Source organism: Sycon ciliatum, chromosome 1 (assembly GCF_964019385.1).
Source record: "Sycon ciliatum chromosome 1, ocSycCili1.1, whole genome shotgun sequence".
Classification (NCBI taxonomy): Eukaryota; Metazoa; Porifera; class Calcarea; order Leucosolenida; family Sycettidae; genus Sycon; species Sycon ciliatum.
Genome location: NC_088643.1, coordinates 45,254,395 through 45,268,177, shown reverse-complemented (window position 1 = coordinate 45,268,177; position 13,783 = coordinate 45,254,395). Strand labels below are relative to the sequence as shown.

The window sequence follows — 13,783 nt, the reverse complement described above, 5'->3', positions numbered from 1 at the left end:
CTGCTGCTGCTGCTGCTGCTGCTGCTGCTGCTGCTGCTGCTGCTGCTGCTGCTGCTGCTGCTGCTGCTGCTGCTGCTGCTGCTGTTGTTGTTGTTGTTGTTGTTGTTTGGCTTTATTTAGAGTGGACCTCCTTGTGGTTCAGGCATGCACTCTTCAATACACGAGCAATGATCTCAGTAAATGGTGGGCCTCAGGGTGAAATTTTTCAAAGTTTACTTTTTACTTGACAAAATTAATGTCATTGTTGTAAAATGATGTGTTGTTTTCCTGTGTGATGGCATTCCCCAAACTGTCTCGTCTAGTCGCGTGCATGTGTGATATGAGCATGCGCGATGTTGTAGTCGAGAGTCCTTTTGTCAGTCTTCTTGTTCGTCCTTTTGAGTGTTGTCTCCATTTCCGTCTTGTCAATATAAATAATGTAATACAAACCAGTCTTGTCCTTTGTGTCCTGCGTCCCGGGGAACGGAATGGCTGTGATTCCGTTACAACGTGGTGCCGAAACCCGGGACGCAGAGGATGAGTAAGTTTGTCATGAGTCTGTTCGTCGTCGTCAACAACTAATACAAGTAATAGTACAACTAGAGAGTAAGCTTGGGGATGGAGGAGAGACGAGGAGCTGGTGGAAGCGGAAGATGACGCGGAGAGGAGGCAGAGAAGGTGGTGGACCGGCAGAAGCTGGGGACTGGAGCCTGGGACGGCAGGTACCGCTTGGAGCGTGTGGCCGTGGCTCGCCAGAGGCCAGTGGATGAGTCTGGCATCACCGACTGTGTCGTCCTTTGTTGTTCGTCTTGTTGTTGTCTTGCTCGCTTAATTGTCTGATCATGTTTCTCTCGCTGTTCAGTTCGTTGCTGTGTTGTTGAGTTTGGTTGTCGGTATGTTGCTCTTCTCGTCGTTCTGTTGTTCTGCATTAATTTGCGTTGTAGATTTATTTTGCGCTGCTGCGCACATATTGTTATTATTTTGTTGGAACTTTGGCTCTCGTGTTTCGGTTATCCTTGTGTGCCTGAGTTTAGAGCGTCGGCTCTTGTGTTTTTTGGTTTGGCCCTGTGGTGCGGCTTGGTTGAGAGCGTCGGTTCTTGTGTCTTGGTTTGGCCCTGTGTCGTGGCCCAGTTTTGTTGGGCTACAATGTAAGCTGTTGGTTGGTTTTGGTTTTTCTGTTTTGCTGTGGTTCCTTTTGCTGTTGTGCATGTGGAACGTGGTGTCGGTTTATTATTTTGTGGAATGTCATCAAGGGGGCAGGTGTTGTAAAATGATGTGTTGTTTTCCTGTGTGATGGCATTCCCCAAACTGTCTCGTCTAGTCGCGTGCATGTGTGATATGAGCATGCGCGATGTTGTAGTCGAGAGTCCTTTTGTCAGTCTTCTTGTTCGTCCTTTTGAGTGTTGTCTCCATTTCCGTCTTGTCAATATAAATAATGTAATACAAACCAGTCTTGTCCTTTGTGTCCTGCGTCCCGGGGAACGGAATGGCTGTGATTCCGTTACATCATATAACAGTATGTAAACTTCCATCTGATAAAGGTTTGCATCAATATTAGCCTTTAAGTCCTTTGAATTCTCCCAACACCCAATTGAACACCCATTGAACATTGAACGCCCAATCCACTTCTTGCGCAGCGCTTGCAGCACAAGACCTGTTGATGACATGAACTACATCGTCGAGGTTGTCTACGTCATTCTCCCGCACCTTTTTCCGGAGAAAGTATGCATCGACTGAACACGGAGTGTGCCCAACACGCATGAATGACAAACAAATTGTTGAGTTCAAGCCAACCATAACTTGCCAGGCTAAGTACGCAATGACGAATCGATTCTTATTTTGGCCCACACAGTTGTCGGCATGGAGATGAAGGCGGAGCTCTCCTTTTCCATACGTTTCGAGGTAATGATGAAGCATGGAGATTACTGCATCTGGCCCATGCGTTGACTTTCCATCCTTTCTAATTGTCTGTCCCTCGTGAAACAGTTCATCCGGCGCTTGTAAGCTTCACCGCAGATTCTGAATAACTGTATCCTGAATCTGACTTTGAAGTATAATGGGCCAACTTGACGATAATGGCACGGCGCCTCAAGTTGCTGCGCGAAATCAAATATCAGGTGACTCGTCTGAGGCGAATCTCTCTCCTTCAGTTCCTTTACCACTGCACTCATATTATAATCTTAGATTTATATGTATTGCGACGTCTCCAAACTCGTGGAAACACCGACCAATGTGAAGAGAGTGGGTGATAGCCAACCACGGCAATAGAGATAAGCAGGGGTTACAAACGAATGAATAGCAAAAGCAACAGCAACAGCAACGCCGTGAATAAAGAGGATGTCGATAGCCAATCAAGAGCAACAGAGACGCAAACGGGATATGTGCAAAATGACTCGTCCCCGTCGCTGTCAGACAGAAGGAGCTGGCGCCTCTCCGCTGGCAGTGCGTACAGGTTGTCGTCTTTGCCGCCATCGCTCCCGCTGTCAGCGTACCCGGGGACATCGCCGTAGCAGAAGTCGTCATGCTCATCCAAGAGAGACGTGTCCTCTCGCAGCACATCGACAAACTCAATACTACGCCGCTGGTCTCCAAGGTGCCTTTGAATGATCCGTAAAGGCAGCATCAAACGTTCTCCATTCGATCATCAGGGCAGTCACTCCAGCTTTGCTTTACTGCCTCAACCAAATCCTTCACATTCTCTTTAGCTACCAGCTCAGTGTCGCTTTGCAGGCTTCCGAAGAAAGCAAGATCGTTCACATTCAGATCGGGAGACTGAGCTGGTTGAGTGACAACCCTGATGTCGAAGCCTCCCTTCGCTCCGTGAGTGGCCCAGTGCTTCTGATTTGCTTTCGCTGTATGTGGGCGAGCGCAGTTGTGCTGGTACCATGCGACTTTACCAGCTTCAGGCCCACGTGAGTTCTTACCGTACTACCACATTTTCTGCCTGGTGCTGTCGAACATGCCGCCTTTTTGTAATATGACACGTTGGTACTCTGCTGCATCCACAGCGACTGACTTGATCACATCAGTCTCACTTGCGACAGTCCCCGTACGCGAGTCGTTGCACTTCGCTTTCCTCTGGAGAGTGAAGGGCCATTAACCTACTTTGCCGTCAAAATCATGCTCTGGTCTTGGTCTAGCCATTACAGCCAAGAACATGACCTTTGGCGTTCTCGATTTGTGGTACACTGTGGCGTTAGACGGCATCGCGACGGACTTTTCAAGCTCACCGTCGTCGTTGCGGGCGAACTTTGGGAAGACACGACGAACGGCTCCATCACGGAGGAGATAGAACCATTATCACCACCGTGGCAGGTGTTGAAGTTGTCACCAAAACATTTCCCCGTCTTGTCATACTCGTCGATCACCCATGCCAATCGATCGGCTTTGTGGCGTTGCGTCAACTTCGGCTTGATATATTGTCGCCGCCGTACAGCTCCCATCGCCTTGAACCAGAGGCGCACGGACTCCCTGGAACACTTGAAGCCACTTTCCCCGAGCTTGCCGGGAAGTGTTTGGCATGATAGGTCGCTTTCTCATCCGATTGCTCCTGTTACTTTTGGACAAGTAGCTGCACAGAATGAGCCGTCAGGTTAAGTTTGGGGAATATCTCCTTGAGCTTGTCAAATCCACCGCGAGGTAGCCGATCTTTTCCATTTGATATCTCCATATAGGCAGCAACAAGGCGCCATCGTTGGGAGTGCTTAAGTCTGCGCCTTTCTTTCGACTTCCGTGCGCAACGACTTTCACTGGCGGTTTTTTTACCAGTTACTCGTCTTGCAACTCGCGCTACTCTGGGCGTCTCTTCCTCGTCCCTGACTTTGCCATGACTTATGGAACTGGTAGACCTGAAGGGTATTTGTACCAGCAGATCTGTGTGGGTAGTGAAGCGAACAAGATGCAATAAAACCTGTCAGCGAACTGTCAGAGGGTGTAAGGAGATAAGCGAAAATGTTGCTTCGGCGGAGGAAGTACCTCGTCTTTGACTTCATTGCCTTCATGCTCGATTGCAGTCGCGTTTTCTTTGACAGTTTGAAGTCGCATTTAGCCGGTAAATTTTTAGCGTTTTCAAAATCTGGACCAATTCAGGATGAAAGGTTTTAGCGATCCAAGTTTCAGAATCAATTGGCATGGCAAAACTTTAGCGAAAACACTCCAAAATCACTAAAATATCACCGGAGCTAAATTAGCCGTTTGCAGTACCTGAAATACAATTTTAAGACTGGAAGCTCAGGGTGTTGAGGTGAACGCTAGTGCCATGTACACATTCTAATTCTATGGTTTCTTCAGAGTGCGTGTTCAATGGCCATGTGTGCACGTATGTACATTTATGTGCGTGCATTTGTCTTTCTTCTCTAGCCGAGATCAAGCAGAACGCGGAACACGTTCAAGTGCACATTGCCAAGATGAAGGAAAAAATGGAAGATGCCAGAGAGGACTTGGGTAAAGTCAAAGACAGACTTGTGAAGGAGGTTAGTGGCCTGTACCAGCTCAATCCTAGAACCGGATTTGGGGTTTCCTTTTGCTTTTGTTCTCACGTGATGGTGTGACTCTATTGGCGTTGTGCATGAACCCGTTATCAAGCACAATCCTAGAAGCTTCTCATGATCTAGCGTAAATCTACCAGTGTCAACTGGCTCTCAACAGGCTGTCAAGGTGCCAGCTTGCGTGGCCAGCATGCGCAAGGGAGGAAGCGAGGTGTGCGCGAAACTGTGGAAAACTCCACCGTCACCACCTCTGGCAGCATGTGCCGTGATGCATGCCACAGTACTGGAGTCATACTCAATTTTAAGTTATGTGACATTATTGATGATGTACACATGGGCCGGGTTTGAGGCTGTGAGGTTAACCCTGCATGCAAAGTACCCTGGCTGCAGAGTTATTTGCCACATTTCCCCGACAGGGCACAGAATAAGAGTTCTATTATACAAGTGATTGCATGCTCAGACTGGATCTTGAAGAGGCCATTATCCATAGTTTACACGTATACCACCTTAGCCAGCGATACTGGTCAAACACACTAGCCGCTATATTTGGAGGGTAGTAGGGAAAATTGGACCAAATTGGAATGCTATGTTTGTGTGTGTGTGTGTGTGTGTGTGTGTGTGTGTGTGTGTGTGTATGTGTGTGTGTGCGTGTGTGTATGTGCGTGCATGTGTGCGTGCATGCTATGTACTATGTGCCTTTTTTTCAGTCGAAGGAGGTTTCAGCTAGGGTGCCTGCCTATCTGGAGAGACTTCGCGCTGCTACAAGTCTCGAAAAGTGAGTCAAGTTCTATGATTCTCTCTCCTGTTCCTGGTTTGCTAGTCAATCCCTGGATCATTGAGTCGCATGATTTCGGCCATGTTGTCTCCACTGTCAACGTGCCATGTGCAGTTTCCACATAGGCATGGTCACATGACCAAGACGTGAAGTCACTCCACGCTGTGCATCATCTCTCCATTGCCCCTCGTTTAAGTTCCAGCACTCGTGAGGTTTCCAGTGTGCCACTGGCTATTTCCCAGTACAAGTAGGCTATCCTTAGAGATACTCTCCGGCACCAGAGCTTTTCCACATAAACTGCTCTTCTTGTTCAGTGAGCACAACTGTGCTGGTGGAGTCGATGGATTCTGGCTACACACCACTGTCCATGTCCAAGTTTTGACCGACACATGTCTTCTTTCTCGCTCCTCGTTTCCTTCAGGTTGAAGGCAGTGAAGAGGGCTGCAGCCGTGGAGTTCAAGGAGGTGAGTGGGACCTGTATGCCATATGTTGTGTCTCTAACCAAGAGACTGTGGGTTCACACGTAGAGTTTACATACAAGTTTATTCTACGGTTGCAAAGCAATAAGAAGCGTTGAGGTATGATTGTGCTAGAGGATATAGGAGTTGTATCCCGGGTGCGGGATGCGTTGGGTGTTGGGTGGCAGTACAATGAATTGCTATAGAGAGTTCATGCCTAAGCGGTTGTGGTTTTAGGGTGGATCAATAGTACTTGCAATTAGATGAATACATGTCTGGTACATACACTACATTCCTCCCCTAAATGTTATGGTACATGTTGAGCTACGAGGTATTCCTATACGGCATAACATTTAATGCACAAGAAGAAGAAGCGGATGAGCTGAGAGCACGGGACAGCAATTGTGTGAGCAAGAAGCAATTCAGTCTCTCAGGCGAGCCGGCAGGACTCGGGCTCTCTGCGGGTTACGGCGGGGTTCAGTCGTATCTTGTGCCAGCGGCGACTGGACCTGCTGCGTTGCCGTAGTTGCTGCTACTGGTGTTTGCGCAGGCGGAGGTGTTGGAGTAGCAGCGGCTTGGACACTGGGTGGTGTCGGAACACTAGCTGGCGAATGAGCAGTCGGAAAGCACAAACTGTGATCCGGTTCTGCCACGGACGGCAAAGGCGCTGTGTTCATCGGTACGGATGATTGCGGAGCGGAGTCGGCTGACCGGACCTGGACCGGACCCCACATGACACACCCTTGGTGTAGGCCCAGCTCATCTTTGCGTCGTACAAACGGTTGCATGTCACCGTCGGTTGTTGACAGGGCCCGGCCGGTGCTGACACTGGTTAGGACCTTGGCGAGAACTGGGTCACGGTTTGTGTGACGCGCTATTTCAGCTGCCGTGACTGGAAGCGGGTCGATCTGGGCCATGTTGAACACGTCTGCCCAGTCTAGGCTCTCATCCTGTGGTGAGTGTGGCAACGGTAGGCGTGACAGCCCGTCAGCGTTTGCATGATCGGCTGATTTGCGGTACTTGATCTCATAATTCATGCTTGCTAGGAAGATAGCATACCGCTGTAGGCGGGCCGTCGTCATGGCTGGCAATCCCTTGCTAGGACTGAAGACGGCTGTCAGCGGCTCATGGTCCGTCAGCAGGACGAACGGTCGGCCAAACAGGTACGTGTGGAATTTGCGGACGCCCCAGACAATAGAGAGCGCCTCCTTATCGATCTGGGCGTACCGCTTCTCGGTGTCCGTCAGGGACCGTGACACGAAGGCAATCGGCCTTTCCGTACCATCCGGCATGATGTGCGAGAGCACCGCCCCCAGGCCATATGGCGATGCGTCGGTTGCCAACTGCACGGGCAGATCGGCATCAAAGTGCATGAGGACCTGATCCGAGGCGATGGCTGCCTTGATAGCCTTGAATGCAGCCGCGCATTCAGCTGTCCAGTGCCAAGACTGACCCTTCCGGAGCAGGTTGTTGAGTGGATGCAGGGTCGTGGAGCAGTCTTTGAGGAAGCGCTGGTAGTAGCACACCATGCCCAGAAAGCTCCGTAGCTGGGACACGTTCTGCGGTGCTGGGGCTTCGTTGATAGCCTTGACCTTGCCATCAGTCGTGCGCAAGCCGTGGCGACTGACAATGTGTCCACAGTACTCGACTTGGTCTGCAAAGAACGTGCACTTGGCCGGGTTGACTCTCAGGCCGTGGTCCGACAGACGACTCAGGATGCTTTCCACATTGTCCAGGTGGTCATCGTCGTTGCGGCCGGTGACAATAATGTCGTCCAGTAGGCAGGCCTGGCTTGGGACGCCGTTCAAGATGCGGTCGATAGCCTGTTGCCAGAGCGCTGGGGCAGAGGCAACACCGAACCCGAGTCGGTTGAGCTGATATAGGCCCTTGTGCGTCGTGAGTGTGAGGAGTGGTTTGGATGCGTCATCCATCTCCATTTGGAGGTATGCCTGCTTTAGGTCGATTTTGGTGAATCGCTGGCCTCCAGCCAGGGTGGCGAAGACATCTTCCACGCGTGGTAGCGGGTGCTGGTCCACCTTCAGGTGTGGATTCAATGTGGCTTTGAAATCTCCACAGAGACGAACTGAGCCGTTGGGCTTCATCACAGGCACAATAGGTGTCGCCCACTCACTCCACTGTACCTTACTCACGATACCCAGACCTTCCAGCCTGTCCAGTTCAGCTTCCACCTTTGGCCGCATGGCGTAGGGCAATGGGCGCGCCTTGAGGAAGCGAGGGCTTGCATCGTCCTTCAGCTGGAGACGAGCCTTGGCGTCCTTGAGCTTGCCAAAGTCGTCGCTGAACACATCGGAGAATTTCTCCTTGAGCTGCTCAAGACGCGTACCTGCTAATCCTGGATGCTGCTGGCCAGGGGACACGGTTGCGGAGGGGACGTCAGCCATCTCGACCTGGAACAAGCGCTGCCAGTCGAGAGCGATGTGGGCAAGCAGGTCCCGGCCACAGAGCGCTGGCCCCTGCGTGTCCACCACATGCAGTGGTAGCTCCGCGGATTGATGGTAGTATTCCACGCGTGCTACGAACGTTCCGCGAGGATGCACGGGCTCGCCGGTGTACGTACGCAACTTCAGCTTGCTCGCGGTGAGAGGCGAGGCAGACAGCGACTTTCGATAAATCGCACTCGGAATGATTGACACCGCAGCTCCAGTGTCGACCTGCATGCGGACCGACTGGCCATTGACGATAGCATCAATCCAAAATGCCTTCCGCACGGTCGTGGGTGTCGTTTCATCCGTGGCGACTGCTGGCGCTTGAAGGACGTCTGCGGCTAGAAGAGAAAGTGAATTGAACTCGTCGTCGTCCGCGACATCGACAGCCAAGCTGTGGCAGGCGCTGCTACCACTTGAGCGTTTCGCTGAATCTGTCGATCTTTCCGCGAGGCGCTTCTTGCAAACCTTGCGGAGGTGCCCAGTCTTCCTGCAGTGGCGGCATTCATATGCCTTGAAGGGACATTCACTTGCGCCGTGTGCCGTCGAGCCACAGCGGAAGCATGCTGAATAGCTCGTACGGGATTGACCTGAGTTCGCGGACTTCGCACCTCCGAACGATGGTCTGCCAGCACGACGATGTTGCGATGTGCCCAGAACGTGTACACCAGGAGCAGTGGCACTGCCCGCGAGCTCGGATGCATCTCGAGTAGCTACCTCCAGGCTGTTGGCTTTCTCGATGGCGGTCTTCAGAGTGAGGTCCTTCTCTGCCAACAGAACTTTGCAGAGAGCTTGACTCCTGATACCACACACGAACCGATCCCGCAGCGTGGTATCCAGGACATCGCCAAACTCACAGAATCGTGCCAACCGTCGGAGCTCCGCGAGGTAGGCATTTACTGACTCTCCTTGGCGTTGATCCCGCTTGTGGAAACGGTATCGTTCCGCGATCACCAAGGGCTTCGGAGCACAATGCGCAGCCAGCGCGTCGGACAGCTCCTTCAGCGTCTTGTCCTTCGGTTTGTCCGGGCTGACCAGGTCAGCCAACAGTTTGTAGGTCAAGCCACCAATCAGGGTCAGGAAGGTGGCTACTTGCCTGTCTTCGGCCACATTGTTGGCAGCGAAGTACTGCTCGACGCGGTCATAGTACGTAGACCAATCCGTCGTTCCAACCGAAAATGGTTCCATGGCTCCAATTGCAACGGCCATCTTCGTCGCCAGTTGTTGTGACTCTAACCAAGAGACTGTGGGTTCACACGTAGAGTTTACATACAAGTTTATTCTACGGTTGCAAAGCAATAAGAAGCGTTGAGGTATGATTGTGCTAGAGGATATAGGAGTTGTATCCCGGGTGCGGGATGCGTTGGGTGTTGGGTGGCAGTACAATGAATTGCTATAGAGAGTTCATGCCTAAGCGGTTGTGGTTTTAGGGTGGATCAATAGTACTTGCAATTAGATGAATACATGTCTGGTACATACACTACATTCCTCCCCTAAATGTTATGGTACATGTTGAGCTACGAGGTATTCCTATACGGCATAACATTTAATGCACAAGAAGAAGAAGCGGATGAGCTGAGAGCACGGGACAGCAATTGTGTGAGCAAGAAGCAATTCAGTCTCTCAGGCGAGCCGGCAGGACTCGGGCTCTCTGCGGGTTACGGCGGGGTTCAGTCGTATCTTGTGCCAGCGGCGACTGGACCTGCTGCGTTGCCGTAGTTGCTGCTACTGGTGTTTGCGCAGGCGGAGGTGTTGGAGTAGCAGCGGCTTGGACACTGGGTGGTGTCGGAACACTAGCTGGCGAATGAGCAGTCGGAAAGCACAAACTGTGATCCGGTTCTGCCACGGACGGCAAAGGCGCTGTGTTCATCGGTACGGATGATTGCGGAGCGGAGTCGGCTGACCGGACCTGGACCGGACCCCACATGACACACCCTTGGTGTAGGCCCAGCTCATCTTTGCGTCGTACAAACGGTTGCATGTCACCGTCGGTTGTTGACAGGGCCCGGCCGGTGCTGACACTGGTTAGGACCTTGGCGAGAACTGGGTCACGGTTTGTGTGACGCGCTATTTCAGCTGCCGTGACTGGAAGCGGGTCGATCTGGGCCATGTTGAACACGTCTGCCCAGTCTAGGCTCTCATCCTGTGGTGAGTGTGGCAACGGTAGGCGTGACAGCCCGTCAGCGTTTGCATGATCGGCTGATTTGCGGTACTTGATCTCATAATTCATGCTTGCTAGGAAGATAGCATACCGCTGTAGGCGGGCCGTCGTCATGGCTGGCAATCCCTTGCTAGGACTGAAGACGGCTGTCAGCGGCTCATGGTCCGTCAGCAGGACGAACGGTCGGCCAAACAGGTACGTGTGGAATTTGCGGACGCCCCAGACAATAGAGAGCGCCTCCTTATCGATCTGGGCGTACCGCTTCTCGGTGTCCGTCAGGGACCGTGACACGAAGGCAATCGGCCTTTCCGTACCATCCGGCATGATGTGCGAGAGCACCGCCCCCAGGCCATATGGCGATGCGTCGGTTGCCAACTGCACGGGCAGATCGGCATCAAAGTGCATGAGGACCTGATCCGAGGCGATGGCTGCCTTGATAGCCTTGAATGCAGCCGCGCATTCAGCTGTCCAGTGCCAAGACTGACCCTTCCGGAGCAGGTTGTTGAGTGGATGCAGGGTCGTGGAGCAGTCTTTGAGGAAGCGCTGGTAGTAGCACACCATGCCCAGAAAGCTCCGTAGCTGGGACACGTTCTGCGGTGCTGGGGCTTCGTTGATAGCCTTGACCTTGCCATCAGTCGTGCGCAAGCCGTGGCGACTGACAATGTGTCCACAGTACTCGACTTGGTCTGCAAAGAACGTGCACTTGGCCGGGTTGACTCTCAGGCCGTGGTCCGACAGACGACTCAGGATGCTTTCCACATTGTCCAGGTGGTCATCGTCGTTGCGGCCGGTGACAATAATGTCGTCCAGTAGGCAGGCCTGGCTTGGGACGCCGTTCAAGATGCGGTCGATAGCCTGTTGCCAGAGCGCTGGGGCAGAGGCAACACCGAACCCGAGTCGGTTGAGCTGATATAGGCCCTTGTGCGTCGTGAGTGTGAGGAGTGGTTTGGATGCGTCATCCATCTCCATTTGGAGGTATGCCTGCTTTAGGTCGATTTTGGTGAATCGCTGGCCTCCAGCCAGGGTGGCGAAGACATCTTCCACGCGTGGTAGCGGGTGCTGGTCCACCTTCAGGTGTGGATTCAATGTGGCTTTGAAATCTCCACAGAGACGAACTGAGCCGTTGGGCTTCATCACAGGCACAATAGGTGTCGCCCACTCACTCCACTGTACCTTACTCACGATACCCAGACCTTCCAGCCTGTCCAGTTCAGCTTCCACCTTTGGCCGCATGGCGTAGGGCAATGGGCGCGCCTTGAGGAAGCGAGGGCTTGCATCGTCCTTCAGCTGGAGACGAGCCTTGGCGTCCTTGAGCTTGCCAAAGTCGTCGCTGAACACATCGGAGAATTTTTCCTTGAGCTGCTCAAGACGCGTACCTGCTAATCCTGGATGCTGCTGGCCAGGGAACACGGTTGCGGAGGGGACGTCAGCCATCTCGACCTGGAACAAGCGCTGCCAGTCGAGAGCGATGTGGGCAAGCAGGTCCCGGCCACAGAGCGCTGGCCCCTGCGTGTCCACCACATGCAGTGGTAGCTCCGCGGATTGATGGTAGTATTCCACGCGTGCTACGAACGTTCCGCGAGGATGCACGGGCTCGCCGGTGTACGTACGCAACTTCAGCTTGCTCGCGGTGAGAGGCGAGGCAGACAGCGACTTTCGATAAATCGCACTCGGAATGATTGACACCGCAGCTCCAGTGTCGACCTGCATGCGGACCGACTGGCCATTGACGATAGCATCAATCCAAAATGCCTTCCGCACGGTCGTGGGTGTCGTTTCATCCGTGGCGACTGCTGGCGCTTGAAGGACGTCTGCGGCTAGAAGAGAAAGTGAATTGAACTCGTCGTCGTCCGCGACATCGACAGCCAAGCTGTGGCAGGCGCTGCTACCACTTGAGCGTTTCGCTGAATCTGTCGATCTTTCCGCGAGGCGCTTCTTGCAAACCTTGCGGAGGTGCCCAGTCTTCCTGCAGTGGCGGCATTCATATGCCTTGAAGGGACATTCACTTGCGCCGTGTGCCGTCGAGCCACAGCGGAAGCATGCTGAATAGCTCGTACGGGATTGACCTGAGTTCGCGGACTTCGCACCTCCGAACGATGGTCTGCCAGCACGACGATGTTGCGATGTGCCCAGAACGTGTACACCAGGAGCAGTGGCACTGCCCGCGAGCTCGGATGCATCGCGAGTAGCTACCTCCAGGCTGTTGGCTTTCTCGATGGCGGTCTTCAGAGTGAGGTCCTTCTCTGCCAACAGAACTTTGCAGAGAGCTTGACTCCTGATACCACACACGAACCGATCCCGCAGCGTGGTATCCAGGACATCGCCAAACTCACAGAATCGTGCCAACCGTCGGAGCTCCGCGAGGTAGGCATTTACTGACTCTCCTTGGCGTTGATCCCGCTTGTGGAAACGGTATCGTTCCGCGATCACCAAGGGCTTCGGAGCACAATGCGCAGCCAGCGCGTCGGACAGCTCCTTCAGCGTCTTGTCCTTCGGTTTGTCCGGGCTGACCAGGTCAGCCAACAGTTTGTAGGTCAAGCCACCAATCAGGGTCAGGAAGGTGGCTACTTGCCTGTCTTCGGCCACATTGTTGGCAGCGAAGTACTGCTCGACGCGGTCATAGTACGTAGACCAATCCGTCGTTCCAACCGAAAATGGTTCCATGGCTCCAATTGCAACGGCCATCTTCGTCGCCAGTTGTTGTGTCTCTAACCAAGAGACTGTGGGTTCACACGTAGAGTTTACATACAAGTTTATTCTACGGTTGCAAAGCAATAAGAAGCGTTGAGGTATGATTGTGCTAGAGGATATAGGAGTTGTATCCCGGGTGCGGGATGCGTTGGGTGTTGGGTGGCAGTACAATGAATTGCTATAGAGAGTTCATGCCTAAGCGGTTGTGGTTTTAGGGTGGATCAATAGTACTTGCAATTAGATGAATACATGTCTGGTACATACACTACACCATATGCAGTGGAGGGGGCTCTAACGGTGGTTTGGACATACTAGGAATTAGCCTGGCTGGGATGTTGAAGCTCTTTTGCATCAACCCTTTGGATTCATTTCCTCCTTCCATTGCAAACCTGTAACCTATAGCTGTAACCTATAGCCTATAGCCTATAGGCTGTAGCCTATAGCCTATAGCCTATAGCCTATAGCCTACAGCCTATAGCTGTAACCTATAGCTGTCTTCTCCAAGAACATTCAGTCATGTATGTGATGCACCCGTGCACGCACGCGCTTGCATAAACAAACACGCACACACACATACACACGCACACACGCACACACACACACGCACACGCACACACACACACACACGCACACACACACGCACACACACACACACACACACACACACCATTGACCATTGACCATTGACCATTATTTTGACCATTTGACGCCCATCGCCGGAGGCGATGATAGCGATGCTACAGCAGAAGCCATAGCAACTTGTGCTGGGATTGCACACACACACACAC

The 13,783-nt window shown here is 52.7% G+C and overlaps 2 protein-coding genes across 3 annotated transcripts in view; one reads left to right on the top strand and one right to left on the bottom strand.

Moving 5' to 3' along the window:
- The window catches only part of LOC135828266 (uncharacterized), a 75,005-nt gene that overhangs the window by 20,553 nt on the left and 40,669 nt on the right, over positions 1-13,783 (top strand). For both annotated transcript variants that reach the window (XM_065340725.1, XM_065340719.1), the window contains exons 24-26: positions 4,339-4,451; positions 5,174-5,241; positions 5,663-5,705. In XM_065340725.1, coding sequence (XP_065196797.1) covers positions 4,339-4,451; positions 5,174-5,241; positions 5,663-5,705 — 224 coding nt within the window. The remainder of the gene's footprint in view (positions 1-4,338; positions 4,452-5,173; positions 5,242-5,662; positions 5,706-13,783) is intronic.
- Positions 9,403-13,256, bottom strand: LOC135828294 (uncharacterized). The gene has a single exon (XM_065340746.1). The coding sequence runs from the start codon at positions 12,987-12,989 to the stop codon at positions 9,759-9,761; it is 3,231 nt and encodes a 1,076-aa protein (XP_065196818.1). The 5' UTR covers positions 12,990-13,256; the 3' UTR covers positions 9,403-9,758.

What these genes read in the sequence shown, in the direction of transcription:
- LOC135828294 (XM_065340746.1), bottom strand. Translation starts at nt 12,989, where the DNA reads ATGGCCGTTGCAATTGGAGCCATGGAACCATTTTCGGTTGGAACGACG.